This window comes from Mesoplodon mirus (assembly GCF_964341445.2).
Source record: "Mesoplodon mirus genome assembly, chromosome: 16".
Lineage (NCBI taxonomy): Eukaryota > Metazoa > Chordata > Mammalia > Artiodactyla > Ziphiidae > Mesoplodon > Mesoplodon mirus.
In genome coordinates, this window is record NC_138992.1 from 69361877 (window position 1) to 69384354 (window position 22478).

At 40.1% G+C, this 22478-nt stretch overlaps 1 protein-coding gene across 2 annotated transcripts; it reads left to right on the forward strand.

The window, feature by feature from the left end:
- Nucleotides 1-843: 843 nt before the first annotated feature.
- Nucleotides 844-20906, forward strand: TTPA (alpha tocopherol transfer protein; the record flags this gene model as incomplete). 2 transcript variants are annotated; one of them, XM_082601032.1, is made up of 5 exons in its annotated part: nt 844-1047; nt 8166-8319; nt 13599-13792; nt 15722-15832; nt 18645-20906. In XM_082601032.1, the coding sequence occupies 5 exons, from the start codon at nt 844-846 to the stop codon at nt 18831-18833; spliced, it is 852 nt and encodes a 283-aa protein (XP_082457158.1). In that variant the 3' UTR covers nt 18834-20906. The 2 variants fall into 2 exon arrangements, with proteins under 2 accessions (XP_082457158.1, XP_082457159.1); XM_082601033.1 differs by lacking the exons at nt 13599-13792; nt 15722-15832 and having other exon boundaries at nt 18645-18818.
- Nucleotides 20907-22478: the final 1572 nt, after the last annotated feature.

Below are 22478 nucleotides of genomic sequence, written 5' to 3' on the forward strand. Positions count from 1 at the left end.
GAAAGATTTGGTTTTGGCACTTACTAGTCATTTATTGGTATATGTCACTAACAGAGTAAAGTGCCAAGAACTGATAAGACTTTGCCTGGATTGGGAGGAAGGGGAAAAGCAGTGAGTCAGTGAAGGTGCCATTTTGGGATGTGTATTTTGGAAACCACTGTTGTAACACAGTTTGACGTGAGGACTCAGTGTGAAGCCTTAATGGAAGGGGTAGGGAGAGGGGTTCCGCGGGGAGTCTGACACCGAGACGTGAAGTGGTGGTTCGAAGGCTCCTTCCATCTCCGGGACAAGGAGGGAAGGAAGAAAGGGAGGGAGGGGGGAAGGAAAGGAAGGAAGGGAGGGAGGGAGGAAGGGAGGGAGGGAGGGAGAGAGGAAGGAAGGGAGGGAGGGAGGAAAAGGAAAGGAGGGAGGGAGGAAGGGAGGGAGGGAGGAAGGGAGGAAAAGGAAAGGAGGGAGGGAGGGAGGAAAAGGAAAGGAGGGAGGGAGGAAAAGGAAAGGAGGGAGGGAGGGAGGAAGGGCGGGAGGGGAAAAAGCTAAGTACTCTAGCAAACTATTTTTAAAACACCCAACCAATCACAATCAACTGAGGCAAACAAACCTTGTCATCTTCCCCTTGACGTCGAGCACCAGTGCCTTCCTTACTGGGCATGCTGGGGTTCCGACCTGAGTTTGCAGAACGCTGAGCACGTCGGGGCTGCCACGTGGTTCGCGTGAGGAGCGGCCGGGCTCACCCCTGCAGGCGGGGCGGGCGGGGGGCGTGCGCGGGCTGCCCGCGGAGGAGGGGCGGAGGCGGGCCCGAGCTCTCCCCGGCGCCCAGGCCGCGTCGGGAGCGGGGCGGCGGGCATGGCGGAGGCGCGGCCGGGGCCGGCGGCGGGGGCGCAGCTCAACGGGCTGCCCGACCACTCGCCGCTGCTGCAGCCCAGCCTGGCCGAGCTGCGGCGCCGGGCCGGGGAGGCGGGCGCTCGGCCGGCGCGGCGGCCGCTCAGCGACGCCTTCCTGCTGCGGTTCCTGCGCGCCCGGGACTTCGATCTGGACCTGGCCTGGCGGGTAAGGGGTTCTCCCCGCCGGGCCGCACCCGGGGGACGGGCCGGGAAGCCGCGGCCGGGCCCGGACCCTCGCCGACGCCCGGCTCGCCGGCCGGACCTCGGCGGGGACGCAGCCCGGGCGCACCGCGCGGCGGGAGCGGGAGCTCTGAGGATTCCCGCGCTGGTCCTTGCAGTTTCTCTGGGTCGTGGAAACGGAAAACCTAGAAAAACGCTGGAGCCTCCTAGGGAGAGGGCCCATTTGACCCCAAGCACTGGAACTCTGCCCTGCACGAGTCTCCCGAACGTATAAAGTTTGGGGGAAATGCCTCACTCTCCGCGGCAGAGCGGGTGAGATAAAAGAAAATGACAGCTGAAAAGTGGGAAGCCTAGAGTTATTCCATCTTAGCAGGTAACTCGACGTTTGGTGGGGGAAATGAAATTGCCAGTAAAACTGAAGATCCAAAGCCAAATCCTAGCAAAAGAGTATTATTATTATAGTAACACTGAAGTGTCAAGACGGTAAAGCAGTCCAGAGTGTTTTGAGTGGGAGGATGGGGATGAGGCGCTTCTTTTTTTTTTTTGCGGTACGCTGGCCTCTCCCTGTTGTGGCCTCTCCCGTTGCGGAGCACAGGCTCCGGACGCGCAGGCTCAGCGGCCATGGCTCACGGGCCCAGCCGCTCCGAGGCATGTGGGATCTTCCCGGACCTGGGCACGAACCCGTGTCCCCTACATCGGCAGGCGGACCCTCAACCACTGCGCCATCAGGCAAGCCCGGCGCTTCTTTTGTGGCTCCAGGTGTGTTATTACAGCTGGTTGAGAGCAGAGTGGTGGGAAGACAGGAATCAGAAAGGGGGGTACGACCTTGAGTTCTGGCACTTTGGACTCAGCATCCTCACCTGTTAAATAACGGTGAAAGGGCCTCCCGTGATGACTGGTTTCCAGGACTGAACATTAACCAGTTTAACGGAACAGGACGTACCCAGCACAGGGCCTGGCACTTAGGAAGCGCTCTGCAGTTGAACTTGATCTAGCCCTTTCTCCAAATGGCTCGCTCAGTGTCACACGGCGAGCTGGGAGGCAGAGGAAGTATTATAGTGCAGAGTCCCAGCTGTCTCGGTATGAGGATTTTTGTTGTTGGTAACTAATTTTTAATTGGAAAAGTAAGAAGTACAGACGGTAAAAAAAAAAAAAAATCCATAAATAGTAAAGAATGCAAAGTAAGTTCCTAAAAGTAACTTTCTAAGGGAAAAAATTCCTCACCCCAGACCTTAGCTTGCCAGCCTCCTACCCAGTGGCAGTTACCGTTACCTGCCTCTTACCTTTCCAGGTGTAATCTACAGTCACACAAGCATATGTATGTGTTTTACATTTTGCCTTTTTAACATAATTTATCATAGAGATGAATCTGTTTCAGCATGTGTCTTATTCTTTTGGGGGCTATTGCATTGTCTCAATTTCTTATATTAAAATGTATTAACCAGTCTCCTGTGTTGGACATAGGAGTTGTCATCAGACATTGGCAATGCTGCTGTGCATGCTGTTCATTCCTTCATTCAATGATTATTTTTTGAATTTCTACAATTTGCTTGGCAGTTCACAAAACACAGAAACCAAGACAAATAGGGTTTCTTCCACATCAGCTGGGTATTCTAGTATGTCTTTGTCATTGTGTCAATACAAAAATAGGAAAATCCTTATAGGGTAAGTTGAACTTGCACAATTGCTGGATGAAATGCAATGTTCATTTTCAGTGTCGATGAATAGACCAACTGTCCTCCAAAGTGTTTGCACTTATTTTATCACTTCTATATTATCAATACATAATGGTGTCTTTCCCCATATTATCACCCATGCTGTGTCACCAAACTTTATGATCTGTGTGTCAACCTGCTAGGAACTGTTTCTCATTATTTTAATAATAATGAGGAACTGGTTCTCATTATTATTATAATATGCATTTATTTAATTACAAGTGAGGTTAATCATCTTTCATATATTTATTTAAAAATTCCTTTCTAATTAACTGCTTGTTTTGCTATTTTCTTCCACGTTGTTTACATAAAATATAAAACGTTTTATTCATATCTTCATGTATTAAAGAAAATAGGCTGTTGTCCTAGTTTGTGGTTCGTCTTTTGGCATCGTTAATGCTATTTTCTTTCTGTGAAGAATTTTAAAGTTTTTATGTAATCAAATGTATTGATTTGATTGTTCTGTGATTGCTTCTAGTTTCATAAGCTCTTCCCTTCTGCAAAATTTTCTCTAGTAATTTATGACTTCTCTTTTTTATGTTGGAGTTGTCGATCTACTGGACTTCATTTTGACATTAAGAATGAAATAGGAGCCTACCTATTTCTTTTATCAGATGGCTACTAAGGTGTCCTCATACTTACTCAGCAGCTACTAGATATGAAGACACAATCTCAGGTCCAATGAAAAGTGTAGCTCTAATGGGGCGTTAAACATTTATAGGTAACTAACAATTACAAGTGTATGATTTACAGATTTCATTTTGGTTACCTTTTTTAAAGTTTTTTTAAATTTTATTTTATTTTTGGCTGCGTTGTGTCTTCGTTGCCGCGTGCGGGCTTTTCTCTGGTTGCGGAGCACCGGCTTCTCATTGCGGTGGCTTCTCTTGTTGCGGAGCACGGGCTCTAGGTGCACAGGCTCAGTAATTGTGGCGCATGGGCTTAGTTGCTCTGCGGCATGTGGGATCTTCCCAGACCAGGGCTCGAACCCATGTCCCCTGCATTGGCAAGCGGATTCTTAACCACCAGGGAAGTCCCCATTTTGGTTACGTTTTAAAGTAATGTCTACTATGTATAAAATAGATAACTAATGAGAACCTACTGTATAGCACAAGGAACTCTACTGTTATCTGTGGTGACCTAAATGGGAAGGAAATCTAAAAAAGAGTGGATATATGTGTATGTATAATTGATTCACTTTGCTGTGCAGCAGAAACTAACACAACATTGTAAAGCAACTTTACTCCAATTAAAAAAAGTAATGTCTAAATAGAAGATGAAATAAAATTTACCTCCATCCTCTGTGTTGTATATTTTTTTCCTGTATTATTTATTTTCCTGAATTGTTTTCATTGCATCATGTCTTTGAGGAGCTGGCTAGCAGGACTGTGTCCAAATCTACTGGATAGGAATCAAGTTTCTGTGAACCCTTTGCCCTATTTTTCTGCCAACTTGAAAAAGGGACAGTTAAGAGTATGAAACTGTTTTTTTCATTTTCTTCCACAGAGGCAGTTAATTCAGTTTACACTCCTTTATTTAAAATATGAAAGCCCTATCGTTTTAGTGTATGAAGAAACCTTGATAAGTCCCTCAGCTTTAATGAAGTTTCTCATTATTCTAGTTTTTGTATTTGAAGTTATAACAAATTAGTGACTTTGGTGAATTCTAATAGCTTTGGGAGTGCCAGCTACTTTGGTAAGTAGTGTTTACGTGGATTATCTCATTATTTTCTCATTTTAGAAGGAACTGAGATGTAACAAGTAAGTAACTGTCCTAAATCGCCGTTATCAAGGGGTAGAGCAAGACTTTGAACTTGAGCTGAACTCAGGGGAGCCTGCACTTTCAAGTGAGCTGTACTTGCCCCATCTGTTTAAAACAACCAACCGTTAACCTCTGTCTGTTCTATATATTCTTGTGAATATACAGAATCTTATCTTTCACAAGTGAATATTCCTCCTTATATTTTTGCTCTATGTGATACGTTTTTTATTCTTTAATTATTTTTATAGTTTTCCCAAATACTTCAATGTTTTCAAAATTCCACTGACGCTCCCTGCTCATTTCCCACTAAATGCAGCTTCTTTTGTAAAATTCACCGAATCAAGTGTCAGTTTCAGGCTCCGCTCTGCTTCTGGTAGCTACTACCCTGAAACAAATGTGTAATTTCTTCCAGTTTAGTTTTCTTACCAACAAAATGGGGTAACAATAGTTACCTCTTAGAATGGTCGAGAGCAGGAATTGAAATGATGCCATTAAACCCCAGAAAAGTGGCACAAATATGGTTGTAATTTTGTTGGAAAGTACACGAAAAATGTAAGGAGAAATCTACTCTACAAAGCAGAGTTAAAATAAGCTGTAACTTTTTATATTTATTTATTGCTAGTGGCGGTACAGAACAGGTGCCTTTCGGTAATGAATATTCACCCGCAGGCAGTTTTTTTTCTGCTGTGCACTTTGTGTGGTTTGTTGGAGAATTGCTGGATAGCAGTTTACGTCATTTACATAATTTATTTATGTCAGCCAGACTTTTGAATTTATCAGTGGAAAAGTAATAATCAAAGATCCAGGTGTAGAGCCTTCAGTTTGCAAAAGTCAAGTGTCAAAAGTATGAGGGCAATTTGTGCATTTTTATGAAAGTCATTTTTTTCAAGCACGTGGATCCAGCTGGTTTAATCATGTATTAATTTATTCTTTCATTCAACACATTTACCTATCTCCTAAGTGCCCAGCACTCTGCAGAGATCAATAAGCTGAGGAACCTGCCTCTATTCCCTAAAAGATCCCTTTAAAAAAAAATTTTTTTTTTTTTTTATTTTTGGCTGCGTTGGGTCCTCGTTGCTGTGCGGGCTTTCTTTTAGTTGCGGCGAACGGGGGCTACTCTTCGTTGCGGTACGCGGGCTTCTCATTGCGGTGGCTTCTCTTATTGCGGAGCACGGGCTCTAGGTGTCTGGGCTCCAGGAGTTGTGGTGCATGGGCTCAGTAGTTGTGGCTCATGGGCGCTAGAGCACAGGCTCAGTAGTTGTGGCGCACGGGCTTAGTTGCTCCGTGACATGTGGGATCTTCCTAGACCAGGGCTTGAACCCGTGTCCCCTGCATTTGTAGGTGGATTCTTAACCACTGTGCCACCAGGAAAGCCCCAAAATGATCCCTGTTAATGAAGCTATAACTTTTATTATTCCATGGGAAAATAAAATTGTTATTTCTGTATTGGAGCTCCTATGCTGCTTCTGGTGTTTTGCTTGAATTAGAATTAAAAGGACTAGTTTTCCATCCGAGGGAACTATGAAAAAAGTAATGAACATTAAAAATGCTAGTAACACTTATTCTGATGCCCCCTAAGACAGGAGAAGGAAGAGAAATTCATCTTATAGAAGAGAATGAATATATCAGGATCTACAAGGTGTCTTTTGTTCTTACTGCTTTTGGAATCTGCTATTTAGGTCACCAATTATTTCTTTGTTGGCAAATTTACTGACTTTTTTTCTTTCTAGCCTCTCTGTTGCATTTAACTCTTAGTAACATTCTCATTTTTTTTTTTAACAGTTAGGGAAAGTTTCTTAAATGCAGAAATGACAGGGAGGAAGAAAGAGAAACAGAGGGAAACAGTATCAGAGAGAAAGAAGTGAGTAGTAGAGCAGCACAGATGCCTTTCCCTCCCTTCTGTACATTGTGGTGCCAGTTCTCCTGTGGTCCAACCAGATCCTCTCTTCCTCCAGCCACTCCCAGCCGTTGACATCCCCCACGGCTTGGAATTTCACCCTTTACTTGGTTTTTTAAACTTGTTTTTGCAGTTTCTCCTCCAGATCATGACTACTTCGTGATTATAGTTCTCGTGTTCATTCCAGTGACTCAAATGCAAAATTTGTCCTTTCCTTTCATCTGAACTTTGGTTCCATGTTGCTAATAGATCTCTTTAAACTCAAAACAAATATACTGTCGTTTTAGCAAAACTGAGAATGCTGAAAATCATGGAAAGGTAAATTGAAATATAATAAATTTTAACTGTATAATTTGATGTCAGTATTCTCCACAATACACTGACAATGTTTGTATTATTTGTAAATGCAGAGTAACCATTAGTGGTGTTTTTTGGGGGGAAATAAAAGAAAATGCGGTGCTTTCAAACCATATTTTGCCAAGACCTAATATCCAGGCAGACTGTTCCACAGGCTCTCCGAGTGCATACTACCGTTAACAAAGTCCATTTTTGTTGTTTTCTGTTAGTACGGTATAGAAATGTTCCTTTGTATCTTTTTTCTAGGAGAAAAAATAAAAGCCAAAAATTTTTAGTTATCTTTAATATAAACCTGCACTAAAAACTTGGATGAGCAATTAATCTAAATAACTTTCCCTATTAAGAGAACAGCAAGGCTGACTACCACTCCTTATGCCCATGTATGCTTTACCCAGAACCCTGCAAGACACATGTTGAGAAAACATGACTCAGAGCAGTTAAATACACGCCAAGACCAAATGGATAGTAGGTGGTGGAGTCAAAGGTTTCCTGAAGCAGCAGCAGCCTGCGAATCAAGCTCTTCACTACATAGCATGACCTGTATGATCCAGTTGTCACCAGCCGGTGAGGTGCAAAGAGAGCAGGGATTTTATTCTGCCCATTGCTATACCTCAAGGGCCTCACTAAGTGTGTGGAACGTTGCAGATGCTCAAAAACATTTGTAGAGTTAATTCATCTGACTGATTCCTTTTCTTCCTTATTCACAAAGACTAAAAGGTGGATGTTTCAGCCTTCTATTGCCAAGTAACAAACCAACCCCGAATTTAGTGGCTTAAACCACGGCTGTTTATTGTAATGTGCCACTTTGGGCAGGGCTCAGTGGGGATGGTTCGTCTGTGCTCCACGTTGCATGAGAAGGGACCATGGCCGAGGTCAGGCTATCTGAGATGGCCTCTCATTGTCCAGGGCCCCTCTCTGCAGTGATTCATTATTTAATAATCCTACGTGGTGTCTGGATCCCAAAAAGCAAAAAGAGAAGGTCTCAGGCTTCTTAACCAAGCACCGAGTCACTTCCATCAAAGTGAGACACGAGGCCAGCTCAGCTTCAAGAGGAAGGAATCAAATGGACTCCACCTGCTGGTGGAAGGAATGATGTGCACACCAGGAGGGGAGGCATCGTTGACAGTTATCTTTGGGAGACTCTTTACCACAGGAGACAAATAAGAATTCCTCAACTTTGAATTTCTGACTAACTCCTATCACCTGAGATCCTGCATGAAGTGTGCTTTTAGCTTTTACAGCTAAAAAGATACCCCAGGTTAGAATCCTGACATAATACATGGCGAGGGCCCTACATAATGCCAAGACTTTCCTATCGCTCTTACAAAATGCTTATCATGTATGCTATCTGTAGATAAGTTTTATTTTATTTTCCAGTTACTAAAAAACTACTATAAGTGGAGAGCAGAATGTCCAGAAATAAGTGCAGATCTCCATCCTAGAAGCATTCTTGGCCTTCTGAAGGCCGGCTACGTCGGCGTCCTGAGAGCCCGAGACCCCACTGGCAGCAAAGTTCTGATTTACAGAATTGGTAGGTCACACACAGCACTTCCTCTTTTTTATTTTTCTTGACCGCCATATCGGAAGCTTCCATGAGTTCATATTTAAGAATTTAGCTTTTTAGATTTTAACTTGGGTTTCGTTTAGTCTTTAAAAAAATTTTTTTTAATTTTAATTTTTTATATTTTCTTGGCTGCACTGTGTGGCATGTGGAATCTTAGTCCCCCAACCAGGGATTGAACCCACGCGCCTTGCATTGGAAACCTGGAGTCTGAACCACTGGACTGCCAGGGACATCCCTCATTTAGTCTTTAAGGTCCCCCAAATATAATAAAACTGGCCGTTGTGAGAAAATTATCCAAAACCAATGAAAATCCTACTTCCATTCTTCCACACAGTTAACTATATAAAATAAGAGGAAAAGAAAACAGAGAAGACAAATAGGTGGAAAATGTAAAAAAGATCAAGGTAAAGTGTTTCAAAAATTCAAATAAGAATTCTGAACCATAATAATACAAGCTCCATGAGAGCATAGATTTTGTCTGTGTTCTGTTCGCTGAGGTTTCCCAAGCACCGAAACCAGGGCGTGGCACATGGTAGGTATTTATGAGATATTTTTGGAGTGAGTGACAGTGAACGGTGGTTGGGTCCTGCCCCAGGCTGAGGAGCGAGGGGCTCATTCTCCAGGCGGAGGAAGGGGCCGTGGGAAGCAGCACCCAGGCAAGCGTTAAAGAACCCCTGTTCCACGTTCCCCTCTTTCTTTTCACTGCTTCCTCTTTTCACCCCTAGGTCTTCCTAGTGTTTCCTGGAGGCTGGACACCTATAACTTTTGCCCCTCCCTTCGACCTGTGTGTAATTAAAAATGGCACAAAACAGAGGATTCACACTGTCCCCAGCATCCTTTCCTGGCCCGGTTGGAATGACAAAGATAACCAACATTTCATGAGCAGAATCTTATGAATTATCCTCTTACAGAAACGTTCACATCTGTAAATATTCTAGGGAACTTAAAGATATTTATAGATTTGCTTTTCCTGCCTGCTTATAGATAAGATACCTGCCTATAACTCAGCCCTTGGCTGTCTTGCAAGAAGATCCTGCATTTAGTTCTTGAAAAGGTAGCAGAAGACTAAGAAGAATGGTTCTGTTTTTCTGCTCCAGCTTCTGTGTCAAATACAACTGGGTTAATCGTGACGTCGTTGTCTGTAAACCAGACGTTACAAGTGCTCTTCTGCCCTGTCGTTGCCTCACCGGTGTTATAGGAAGTTGCATGAGGTTCCCGAGTTCCTGAGGGGTAGAGTTGCCAGATTCAGCGAAGTATCTGTGTTTTATGTAGCAAGTGAAACTGTTTTATAAAAACTACAGTGTCCAGTTACATTTGAATTTCAGGTAAACAATGAATAATTTTTTTTTAGTATGCATGGGGCATACTTAGACTAAAAAAATATATCCAGTTTATCTGAAATTCAGCTTTAATTGGGCTTCTTATATTTTATCTGGCAACCCTACTCAGGGGTCCCAGGAGCACAAGAAGGAAACCTACAGGTGATTCCTTCTGCGAGTATCCTGGCTCTGCACGCCTGGCTGGAGGTTTTTTGGGGTTTGCTCATGTTAAGAAGTAAAAATGAGACCTTAATAGTGAAAAAGCAAATGTGCTACTTTGATCAGAAACACCTTAAATAATAGAAGTCAACAGTCTTCTGTTGTTTAGCGAGGGCCTCTTTTTTTTTTTTAACATCTTTACTGGAGTATAATTGCTTTACAATGGTGTGTTAGTTTCTGCTTTATAACAAAGTGAATCAGCTATACATATACATATATCCCCATATCTCCTCCCTCTTGCATCTCCCTCCCACCCTCCCTATCCCACCCCTCTAGGTGGTAAAAAAAGCACCGAGCTGATCTCCCTGTAGCGAGGGCCTCTTGCAGTTCTTAATTTATAAGTGTACTGTTTAACTCAAAGAGATTTTAAAATCAAGAAAACATATCACTTTAGTGACGGTCGGACAGGAGAGTATGCAGCAAATCTTCTGAGTGTTATGTAGACTAACATGTTACTCCAGGGCGGAAGGAGAAACTCAGAAGAGTTTTATGAGTAAAATGAAAGAATAGGATAAATTTATATTTATAAATTTTCTAAATTTAATTGAATTAATGGGAGGAACTTAAAAAAGGAAATCTGTGGTAGAGCTTTTTGGGTAGAACGTTAGCATAACTCCTTCCCTGGTACCATCTCTGTGCAGTGTAAGCAGTGAGAATGCACAGAACCTTTTCCTCCAGTCCAGCAGGACAACCCAAGGTGAAACTAAATGTTTGCCATTATTGGCCTATAAGCCAAAGGATTTAATTTTATGCCTTTTGAGACTCACTACTGTACTACAGCAGCAAAAGTAAAATTTAGCAGCGAGCATTAAGTTTTGACTGGCTTGGTTCTCAGGAACACAGGTTCTAGGGCATGCTGCCTGGGTCGGAATCCCAGCCCTGCTACGTCTAACTACATGGAAAGCTGTGCAGCTATAATTCCACCTTCTCATCTGTCAAATGGGCATAGCAGAAACTTTCCTCATAGGGTTGCTGTGAGCATTAAATCTTGCAATACAGTATATATAAAATATAATTAGAAAATTACCTGGTATGTACTAAGCACTCAATAAATGTTAGATAGTTGCTGGAGAAGGAATTAAGAATGTACAGCAATTTTTTCTTTTGCCTTAAAGGAGCTTAGAGTCTAGACCAGCAATGTCCAGTAGAACTTTCTATGATGGTGAAATTGTTCTCAGTAGCTACTAGCCGCATGTAGCTGTTGAGCACTTGAAATGTGGCTTGCAACTAAGAAGCTGAATTTTTATTTTATTTACTGTTAATTATTTTGAATGTTAATTAATTTAAATTTACATAGCCACAAATGGCTAATGGCTACTATTTGGACAGCACAGGTCTAGACAACTATGCTGGTGGGCTCAGAAATTTAGGTCAGTCACTATTTTCTGAACTGCAGACTTTCAGTCATTCTGTTTATATTTTGCACCATTGTAGCTTTCAGCCAGTGTCTGAAGTCATACAGTATACGTGAACTGGTTTATCCATGGATTGATTATTCAAATTCTTACCAGGAATCTGAGGCTTTTAAAAATAAAGGGCAATTCCATTGTACCTTTCTAGGAATACCTCTAATTATCCCTTCTCTTTCTTCATCTCTAGATTTTTCCTTGCTATTACACACTATCCATTAACATTTAAATCTGTTAGGAGCAGCCATCCAAAAGCTCCTTAATCCCGTAAGACCCTCCAGCCTCCACCCTAGCCGTCTCCCCACACCTCTCATTCTCAGCCACATTTTTAGAGTTAGTTATGTTCACCATCCACATTTTCTCACAGGTCCTCTCAACGCCCCCTGGTCTGGTTTCACTGCCACCTCTCTGGTGAAATGACCTTAGCAAATCATCGGTGACCTTTTCACCAAATCTAATGGATGTGTTTAGTGCTATTTCACTTGACCTCTTTACATAGCAAACCTCTTCCTCTTTTTTGAGGTATCTGCCTCCCTTCTCTGACGCCACATTCTCCTAGTGTTTCCTCCAACTTAACTGTTTCTTCTTAGTCTCCTTTGCTGGCACTATGTATTCTACTGTAAATTCCGAAATTCCTTAGGACATTGGCCGCAGCCTCCTCTTCTTGAGCTACTTACCTCTCTACCATAACAGAGAGAAACATAAGTCCCTGGTACTCCCTGCTATAGACCTTTAAACACAGAAACTCTGAGATTTGTATCTTCATCCCCATTATCTCTTTGTCCCCAAAGCTCCATACGACCAGTTCCCTATCTCAGCTGTATCCGACTGGACATCTCACAGTCACCGTTCTAAAGTGTTCAAAACTGCCCATGATCCTTCCTTCCTAACACTTTTCTTCCAGTGTTTCCTGTCTCAACAAATGGTACCACCATTCTACCCAGTTGTTCAAGCCAGAAACTTTGGTATTTTTAGAATTTTATCGTTCCTTAGTCATGAATCTTTTTTTTTTTTTTTTAACCCTTCATCTTGTTAGGTATTGCATGAACCTTGTAATCTGAAGATTTGCATCTTTGTCCAGCTTTGGAACAATTTTCTCTTCCGTTACTATTCCTTTCTCCTCTGTTCCCTGTTCTCTGTATTTTTGCCTTCCAGAACTCTAATTAGTTGGATTTTGAAACTTCTGGATCTAGCTGCATGTCTGTTAACTTTTTATTCATACATATTGACTCCTGGGTCTTCTGTGTTGAGATTAAGAGACTTCCTCAGCTTATGTTCCAAACTATTATTCACTCGTTGGCTGTGTCTTTTCTGACATTTATCCCATCAACTGAGATTTGCTTGAAGTGTCATCTTTTTATTTCCAACATCTCAACTGATTCTTTTTCATAATAGCCTGTTCTTATGACAATAGCCTATGGTATCTTTTTTTCCTCACTGAAACAATTTTGTTTCTTTTAATGTTTCTTGCTTTATTAGCTGTTTCCTTCCGTTTTAGTGCCTTTGTCTATTGAATTTGGATCCTCTCTTCTTTGTGTGTCTGTGTCTTTAAAACTATTAAAATTCTTAGTGGTTGAATATCTTTTTTAAAGATCACCTGCTTGCCTATCCATTACTGTCAATTTTGCATGACGTGGCCTGCCCCAGGACTGATGGGGGAGGGGAGAGGACAGGAACTCAGTAGCTCCTCTTCTTAGCACAGGTATTCCTTGTTTTTCCTGGGTGTGGGGAGCTGGCTACCCGAGTGCTTCCCTGACTCAGCTTTCCGAGCACACACTACTGTTCTAGCCTATATGGACGTGCCTCTCCTACACGGAGGGTGTCAGAGAGACCCACCTGCCTGTCTACTCCTCGCACTTTCCCTTAGCGGCAGCCTCTGTGGTTACGATGGGGCCGTAGCTATTCTTCATAATCCAGAGCCTTGCTTTTCCCATTTGCAATACCTTCGAGCGTGGAGCATACCCAGAGGCATTCCCACCTTCAGCCACAGCTCCATCCTGCATATTTTGGGCTGTAGTTTCCTCTGGCCATCAAATCCAGGCTGCATTTATTCTCTTATTTTCTCCATGCTCTTAAGAATCTGTTCTTTGCTAGGGATTGGAGGGAGGGAGGGAGGGAGACACAGGCACGTGTTCTTGGACCACCAATTTGATCTGTTACTCAATTCATGATCTTTGTACGTGTTTTATTTCTATTGATCCTTTAAGTCTAAAAAGAATTCGTTTCCTTTTGTAAATCTTTCTGATTCTTTACACAGTGCTGAGATATGATTTTTTACATTTTTTTTTTTTTTTTTTAGCACACTGGGACCCAAAAGTTTTCACAGCTTATGATGTGTTTCGTGTAAGTCTAATCACATCCGAGCTTATTGTACAGGAGGTAGAAACACAACGGAATGGAATCAAGGCTGTCTTTGATTTGGAAGGCTGGCAGTTTTCTCATGCTTTCCAAATTACTCCATCTGTAGCCAAGAAGATTGCTGCTGTTCTTACAGTAAGTGTGTATTTTAACTGTTTGGGATAATACTTCCAAATAAGAGATACAAATTTAGTTATACATTAGAGAAGGGATAGTACATTTATTAGAAAATTAAATAAAATTTTAGAAATGATACATAGAATTCAATAACGGTAAGAGGAAGTAAAGTGTTATTAATTTAAAAAGAAAGAATGTTGCAACAAACTGTGAAAATATGTTCAAAATTTCTAACCACAGAATTCATATATTTAAACAATAATGTGGTGATTTTATCTTTCAGTCACTAAAATTTTCTTCCTAAATTAAAAATTGACTCAAAAAATAATATTTATAACGATGATACAACAAAATGTCATGTAGGTTTTGGTTGGTACAGACTGATACAGTTCTTTCCGGGAAAAAAAAAAAGTTTTAAAAATGGCCATCACCTTTGACCCAGTAATCCTGCTTTTGGAAACCTAGCCAAGGAATAATCTTAAATATAGCAAAGACTTTGTGTAGAATAATAATAGCTTACTGTGTGCCAGGTATTTTGCTAAGTGTTTCAAGTGCATTACCACTTAATGGCTACACCAAAGCTTATGACATATGACTATTAATTTTTCCATTTTACAAATTATTTTACTATGTCAGAGAGGTGACATAGCAATGCCCAAGCTTACACATTTTGTCAGCAGTGAAACAGGGATTCCAATCTAGGATATCTGAAGATAAAAGCTGTACTTAGAACCACCATTGCTTCTATTCGTAAAGATAGTTACTATAGCATCAATTTTTAAAAAATAAATTTATTTATTTTATTTATTTTTGGCTGTGTTGGGTCTCCGTTGCTGCGCGCGGGCTTTCTCTAGTTGCGGCGAGCGGGGTCTACTCTTCGTTGCGGTGCGCGGGCTTCTCTTTGCGGTGGCTTCTCTCGTTGTGGAGCACGGGCTGTCGGTGCACGGGCTCAGTAGTTGTGGCGCATGGGCTTAGTTGCTCTGCGGCATGTGGGATCTTCCCGGACCAGGGATCGAACCCATGTCCTCTGCATTGGCAGGTGGATTCTCAGCCACTGCACCACCAGGAGAGCCCCCTATAGCATCAATTTTTATAGAAGAAAATTAGAAACAGCTTATTTGTCCAGAAATAGGAAAAGGGTTACTTAAATAATGGTACATCCATTTGATGGATTATAGCATCAATATTAAAGCTCACAATGTTTACAAAAATTGTATTATGTCAGTGAAACAAAACGGGGTGCAAATTATTTAGAGAGCATATTAGCAATTATGTTTAAAATAAAATTATTCATAGAAAGAACCTGAAAGGAAAAGTCACAATTGATAACACATCTCTAAAAGCTATGTGCAGAAGAAAAAAAAAAAGTTTTGCATGAAAGAAACTTGGCAGGAAAAATCTCTATATTAACAACACATCTTTGGGTAGGGAAACTACTGATGAGGTTTTTCTTTGAACCCTTAACATTTTAAACCTTAGAAAAAAGCCGATATTACTTTGATGTGAGAGACTTATACCCGTGTCAAAAGTTTAAAAGTGTGTGTTTATTGTACTATTCTTTCAAATTTTATGAAAGTTTGATTTTTCTTCCTCAAAATAAAAATTTGAGGGGAAAGGTTAAATATCCAAATGACTCATTGATTTTTCAAAAGCACATTTATATGCGATTGGGGAAGATATTTTCTGTGTCCTGCTTATGAAAGATGCAGGTATTTCTTAAAATACTTTGCCTAAACTACAAGGTGAAACCTTTTTAGAGACCTTTTCTTCATCTAGGGACAGTGAACTATAAAGCAGGCTATTGTGTTGATGGACTAATTTTGAAAATAAAATCACACTTTAGGTGTTGCTGTAAGTTTAGCAAGTGTTCAAAGAAGGGGCTTGTCGATAGGATTACATATTGATTTATTCTTTGTTATTAACAAGACATTTTCTTTATTTTCAAAGGATTCCTTTCCATTAAAAGTTCGTGGTATCCATTTGATAAATGAGCCAATAATTTTCCATGCTGTCTTTTCCATGGTTAAACCATTTCTGACTGAAAAAATTAAGGAACGGGTAAGTAAAACATATCCAAGTCACTATTCTTCTGTATCAAATGTTCCACTCCTTTGTTATTTAAAAATTGCTCTTATTTCCACCCCTCCCCCAACACACACAGCATTGTCCCAGTGTTTTGAATATTTATCTAACAACCCAACTACTTTTATAAAATTTCTTTTTAGTTTTGAAAAATCAAGTTAGTGAGGCTGTGGAAAAACTGGACCTCTAACACATGGCTGGTGAAACTGCAAAATGATGTATTCCCTATAGGGGGCAGTGTGGTCATAGTTATCAAAATTACAGGCTTCACATTTCTGGGATTTTTATCCTACAGATATACATGCTCATAAACAAAATTACATACACAAGGGGATTCATCGTAGCAAAATATTGGAAACCACCCAGTTTTCATCATGAGGGAACTGGTTAAATAAACTGTGATGAATCTACACAATGGAACACAGTCAGATTTGCAGGATGTATTGTGAAGGGAAATGAGAATAGTGTTTATACTATCTTTTGTATAAAAAGGGAAGAAATCAGAATCTATAGTTATATTCGCATAAAAGTTATTTTTAAAGGATATGCAAGGAAACAACCAAAGTGGTTACCTGTATGGAACAAAAGAGAGGTATGGATGGGGTAGCTGAGGATATGGTTGGGAGCAAGACATCTCACTATGGATTTTTTATCTTGTTTTGATTTCTAGCCGTGTGAATGTATTATCTATGTAAATAATAAATATGCTTAGACATGTGTAACTCAAAACCATAGTACCCAAGGTATGTGACTTAATGTCATGTTAGTTAAAGCAAATAGATTTGATGGTTTTTTTTTTTAATTTATTTATTTTATTGATTTATTTTTGGCTGCGTTGGGTCTTCATTGCGGTGCACGGGCTTCTCATTGCGGTGGCTTCTCTTGTTGCAGAGCATGGGCTCTAGGCATGTGGGCTTCAGTAGTTGTGTCATACAGGCTCAGTAGTTGTGGCTTGCAGGCTCAGTAGTTGTGGCTTGCAGGCTCAGTAGTTGTGGCTTGCTGGCTCTAGAGCACAGGCTCAGCAATTGTGGCACACGGGCTTAGTTGCTCCACGACGTGTGGGATCTTCCCAGACCGGGGATCGAACCCATGTCCCCTGCATTGGCAGGAGGATTCTCAACCACTGCGCCACCAGGGAAGCCCGATTTGATGTTTTTTACCTATCTTGCGGAGTCTTATCTCAGGTGAATATCTAATATTACTTGGGATTTTTCAAGTGTTGACAATAGAGTGTGAGCTCCCAAACTGGCAACCACTCTTCTGCATGAATCTGTAGAGGATAATTTTTAGAGCATTTATTTAGACAAACGTTGGCAACATCTAATGCATGAACACAAACAGGTTTTAAAGGCTTTGACAATTTACATCTCAAAAACTATTTAAATAGAAATACTGGTAATGTGAGTGATAATAGCATATTTGGAATGTTACAAAGTATATTCTTTCATACTAAGAAAGTGTAACATCTTGCATCTGGTCAGAAAATGATGACCCTAGAGCTTCTTTTGAGGTTTTCCAGTAGGTATTTCTGTCTGTCTTCAAGAAGAACCGCCCCTATGGAAGATTCTTTTATTCTTATAAAAGCCGGGTTCTTTTGTTTATTCTTTTTTTCCTCTCTTCAGTATAGCTTGACAATAGCTGGCCATCTTCTGTTGAACTCTGACAGACATAAAAATAAGTATTTCTATCTTGGGTTATATTCTGGACCAAAAAACGAATACAACAATAAACTGAACCTAATAAACAGGAGAACATGAGCAAGAAGCGAAGAAAAATTTTAAATTGAGAAGTGAAGCATTTCAATGAAAGTTAATTGACATGAAACAGACTTGCCAAAATGGGGAGGGCAGGGAGGACCAAATCTAGCCACTTTCTCTCTTTAAACATTTTGGCAGTACTCTATGAATGATTTTATTTCTCCCTTCCTGAAGAGATAGTTGAATTTCTTTTCAATTAGCTGGTAATATTTTAAACATTTCAGAAAAAAATCAAGGATTGGGACTGCAAGGTTCCTGAGTGCAAAAAACTTGTTTCATTCATCTTTCAGTTTTCATATCCTAAGCACATAGTAGGTGCTTATTAAATGATTGTTGAATGTACAGATGAATCCTAGCAGATGAATAAAGATATTTATGTATTTATTTTTAACAAGATGTGCTTTTAATCAAAGGTTCCAAGTCTTTATTTTAACTTCAGGACATTATATGATCAATTTTTATAGTTTAAAATGTTCAAAAATTTAAAGTTCTCAACCATCATAATTTCTCTTAATTTTTTATTAGCCAAGACTATCTGTCAACTGTACCACATAAATTATTCCCTGCGTACCTGATTGTGTGCTCAAATATATGCTTTTATTTAATATGAACTAATAAAAGGAAGAACATTTTTATCATCTACAGAACCATCCCAGGATATTCGATCTTTTGCTAAGAATCGCCTGTACATTAGGGAATAGAATGTATAAAATGATTTTATTTAGAGTTTTAAAAATCTACTTTTGAAAGAAAAAAGAATAGCTTTTTGTAAATATTGTATAGTTATAAGGATGCAAATGTAAGAAAACAGTAAGATGATCAGATTCATAAGCAGTACAATCTAAACATAAGTAAAATTATTAGCTTCATAAGCAGAGGAATAAAGGCTGTATCAATAGTATCTATACATGCACTCCTATCTTACAAGTGATGAGAGCACCTTATCTTACAGTGTTGGTTTTCCATTCGAAATGCATCTGATATACTGAGAGGCAGAGGCCATACCTTCTAAAACATTTTGGCTGTTTCAGATTCATATGCATGGGAACAATTACAAACAAAGGTTACTTCAGCATTTCCCAGACATTCTTCCAGTGGAATACGGTGGTGAAGAATACTCCATGGAGGACATTTGTCAGGAGTGGACAAATTTTATAATGAAGTCTGAAAATTATCTCAGCAGCATTTCACAGACGGTTAAAGGAGAAGAAGTTATTTAATGTGAAAGACTTCCTAATTAAAAATACATGAGTAAGATCCTACCTGGTTATATGAATGAAAGAAAAAGAATTATTAAACTAATGCTTTTCCGATTTTTTTCAATGTAAAAATCTTCTAACTTGAGCAACATGGGTATTTGGGAAATTTCTTTACTTTTTAAATATCTTTTCTTTACCTTTAAAGTAATTAAATATTATTATACCTTAAAAGCATAAAAGAGGTTCCTGATTTTTGCACTTGGAAGAAAGTTATCTCTAAAGTATCTTTTCATGCGCACTTTGGTGTGTTTCTCAAAAGTTTTATTTTAAACAATTTTTCTGGTCACACTGGTTTGATTATAAATGAATAAATAGTCCACTGAAAAGAAATATTAGCACAAATCAACTGATTATAAAAATCTATTCATACTCATTTTGGGTGCGTGTCAGATAGACTATAATTCAGATTAAAATCTGAATACAGTTTTATATAGTTATTTCTGTGGGCCAGCAAGGTAGTTCACCTCAGGGAAATTCTATTTTACCATATTTGCACAATAGAAAGTTTTGATTGAAGGGTCTGTATGCCATAAACTCTTATGTGTAGCATCAATAGGTCTCTATGAAATTATTCATGTTGATACAGTTAGCTACATAGAGATTCAGAGGTGGAATAATATTTGGTTGCCGTATACGTGGACTCTATTTTTAATTGAACAGTAACACAACTACACAAGGGAAAGGAAATGTTTACATTTTAAAATCACTGTCAACTACATCTGGAACTTTTCAGATTATGCATGAAGAAATTTGGGTTTTACTGTATTATCAGAACATTCTAGCCAAATCCTACAATTCATATTTACTTTAAAAAAAATCAGGAGTTAAAATGTGCTGTTTGTACTGTAGCTATGTTAAAGCATATTTCATTTATTGAGAAAGATATGTCAATATAGCTTTCAACTTATAACAATTTTTATAGTATTTTATAATTTTTAAATTTTATTTTAAACTTAAAAATGAAAGATCAGAGTGTACAAAATTTGTTAAACATTTTTTAGCTTAGTTGGGTTTCAACATTAATCATACAATAGTAACTTTGTGAAAGAATATGTAAAGGGTGTTTTTCATTATAAGAAAATTATTCTAATCAGATGAGCTGATACTTATGATTCTCTGTACATATACCTGTGAAAAATTGAAAGTGATTGTGAATGTTCTTTAGAGAACGTGTTTGATTTTGATTTAGCATTGGGAAGGTAACTTTACATTATAAATTTAATTTAAAATATTGGATCATGCCTGTTTTCTAAAAAATGTTAAAATCTTCTTTACAAAATCATACAATTTAAAATTGTATAATTAAAAATGACAGCAGAATAAAACTATTTAAAAAGTATAAATAATAGCAACAACAAAAAGTTCTAGTTTACCCAACTTTTATTCCTGGAAGGTTTACATCACAAAGTTCCACTTCATTCACATTTGGGTGCTTAAAACACTTTCTTCGGACTCTGTGAAGGAATGATTACTTTAGCACAAGAATAAAGGATAGTATTTTAAAATGTCTTTTAAATATGCTTCATTGATGATGTTACTAACAGTAAATAGAATTAAAATAAGTCAATCAATAGAAGTACATTTCATAAGAGGACTTTGAATTTTTTATGACATGCAGCGATTCACTGAAGAACATTAAAAGAACAGTGTAAAATGAACAGGCAGTCTTATAAGGTGGCAAGATAAATAACTATTGAATTGTCTCTATTACTTTACTGTAATTGCACCAGAGGTACCTTTTAAAAGATTAACTCTAATGTGCTCATTGTGTTACTGAACTGCCCGATAATTTGTTTTAATATTGTTCAAAACAAAATAAACATCTTTCACACAAACTATAGCTGTTTGTGTTTCATTTTTAAGTATGAATATTTGGCATTCTTTTTCAAAAACTGCTTTTCCTTACAGAAGAGGTTAAGAAAACAGTATCGCATCTAGTTGTCCATTACAAAAACGCCAGTGTTTTCTTTAAACGTTTCAATTGCAGACTGGCTTTCCTGCTGCTCAGTTCAATACCATCTTCCCCTGTCTTCTTGTGCTGAAAGGGACCCAAAATTAACTTCATAAAACTAAGCCATGCATACTTCAGAAGTTAAAACTTCTAAGTGAGAAAAGCCAGAGTGTGTCACTAAATCAGATAATTGGATTCTGAAACTGCTATGAGCCCAGATCATGATTTCATTTGTCAAATTATGTTTTCCGGGCTTCCCTGGTAGCGCAGCGGTTGAGAGTCCGCCTGCCGATGCAGGGGACACGGGTTCGTGTCCCGGTCCGGGAAGATCCCACATGCCGCGGAGCGGCTGGGCCCGTGAGCCATGGCCGCTGAGCCTGCGTGTCCGGAGCCTGTGCTCCGCGACGGGAGAGGCCACAACAGTGAGGCCCGCGTACCGCAAAAAAAAAAAAAAAAAAAAAAAAAAAAAATTATGTTTTTCTTACAGAAATAACACTTAAGTCCTAGAGCTAAGAATATCTTTGTCTCCCACCTAAATTAAGCCAGTAGCTCACGAAACAGGTCAAACATACAGACAAACTCAAAACTCAACAAACTAGTAAGGTGGTGGTGTCTGAAACACTCCTTCCTGGCCTATGTGTTGAATTTTGCCCCACCTGGATGCTGTGGAGGAATTACAAGTTACAAAGATTGAACCAGAAAGATGGCAGTAAAATGAGGATCGGCAGCAGTGCGTCCCCACTAATGTCTGGCTGGCAAGGGCACATCCCATCCTTCTCCCTCCCCCACAGCGAGCACTTGATTGACTGCTCGCCTCTTCTCTATCCAAGTCAAGCATATCAATCTATTAAATATCTACTTTTGATAACACTGTACACTGAATTAAGTACTATAGTGAATAGAAAAACTAATTGGATGCTACCTAGACGAGAGAAAATACTTATCTAAAAGAGCCAGGTAGGACTTCCCAGGTGGCACAGCGGTTAAGAATCCGCCTGCCAGGGGCTTCCCTGGTGGCGCACTGGTTGAGAGTCTGCCTGCCAGTGCAGGGGACATGGGTTCGAGCCCTGGTCTGGGAAGATCCCACATGCCGCGGAGCAACTGGGCCCGTGAGCCACAACTACTGAGCCTGCGTGTCTGGAGCCTGTGCTCCGCAACAGGAGAGGCCGCGACAGTGAGAGGCCCGCGCACCGCGATGAAGAGTGGCCCCCACTCGCTGCAACTGGAGAGAGCCCTCGCACAGAAACGAAGACCCAACACACCCAAAAATAAATAAATAACTTTATTAAAAAAAAAAAAAAAAAAAGAATCCACCTGCCAATGCAGGGGACATGGGTTCTAGCCCCTGTCTGGGAAGATCCCACATGCCGCGGAGCAACTAAGCCCGTACACCACAACTACTGAGCCTGCACTCTAGAGCCCGCAAGCCACAACTACTGAGCCCGCATGCCGCAACTACTGAAGCCCGCATGCCTAGAGCCTGTGCTCCACAACAGGAGAAGCCACCGCAATGAGAAGCCCACACACCACAACAGAGAGTAGCCCCTGCTCGCTGCAACTAGAGAAAGCCCGTGCGCAGCAAAGAAGACCCAACGCAGCCAAAAATTAATTAATTAATTAAAAAATAAATGGATATTTAAGGGAAAAAAATACTA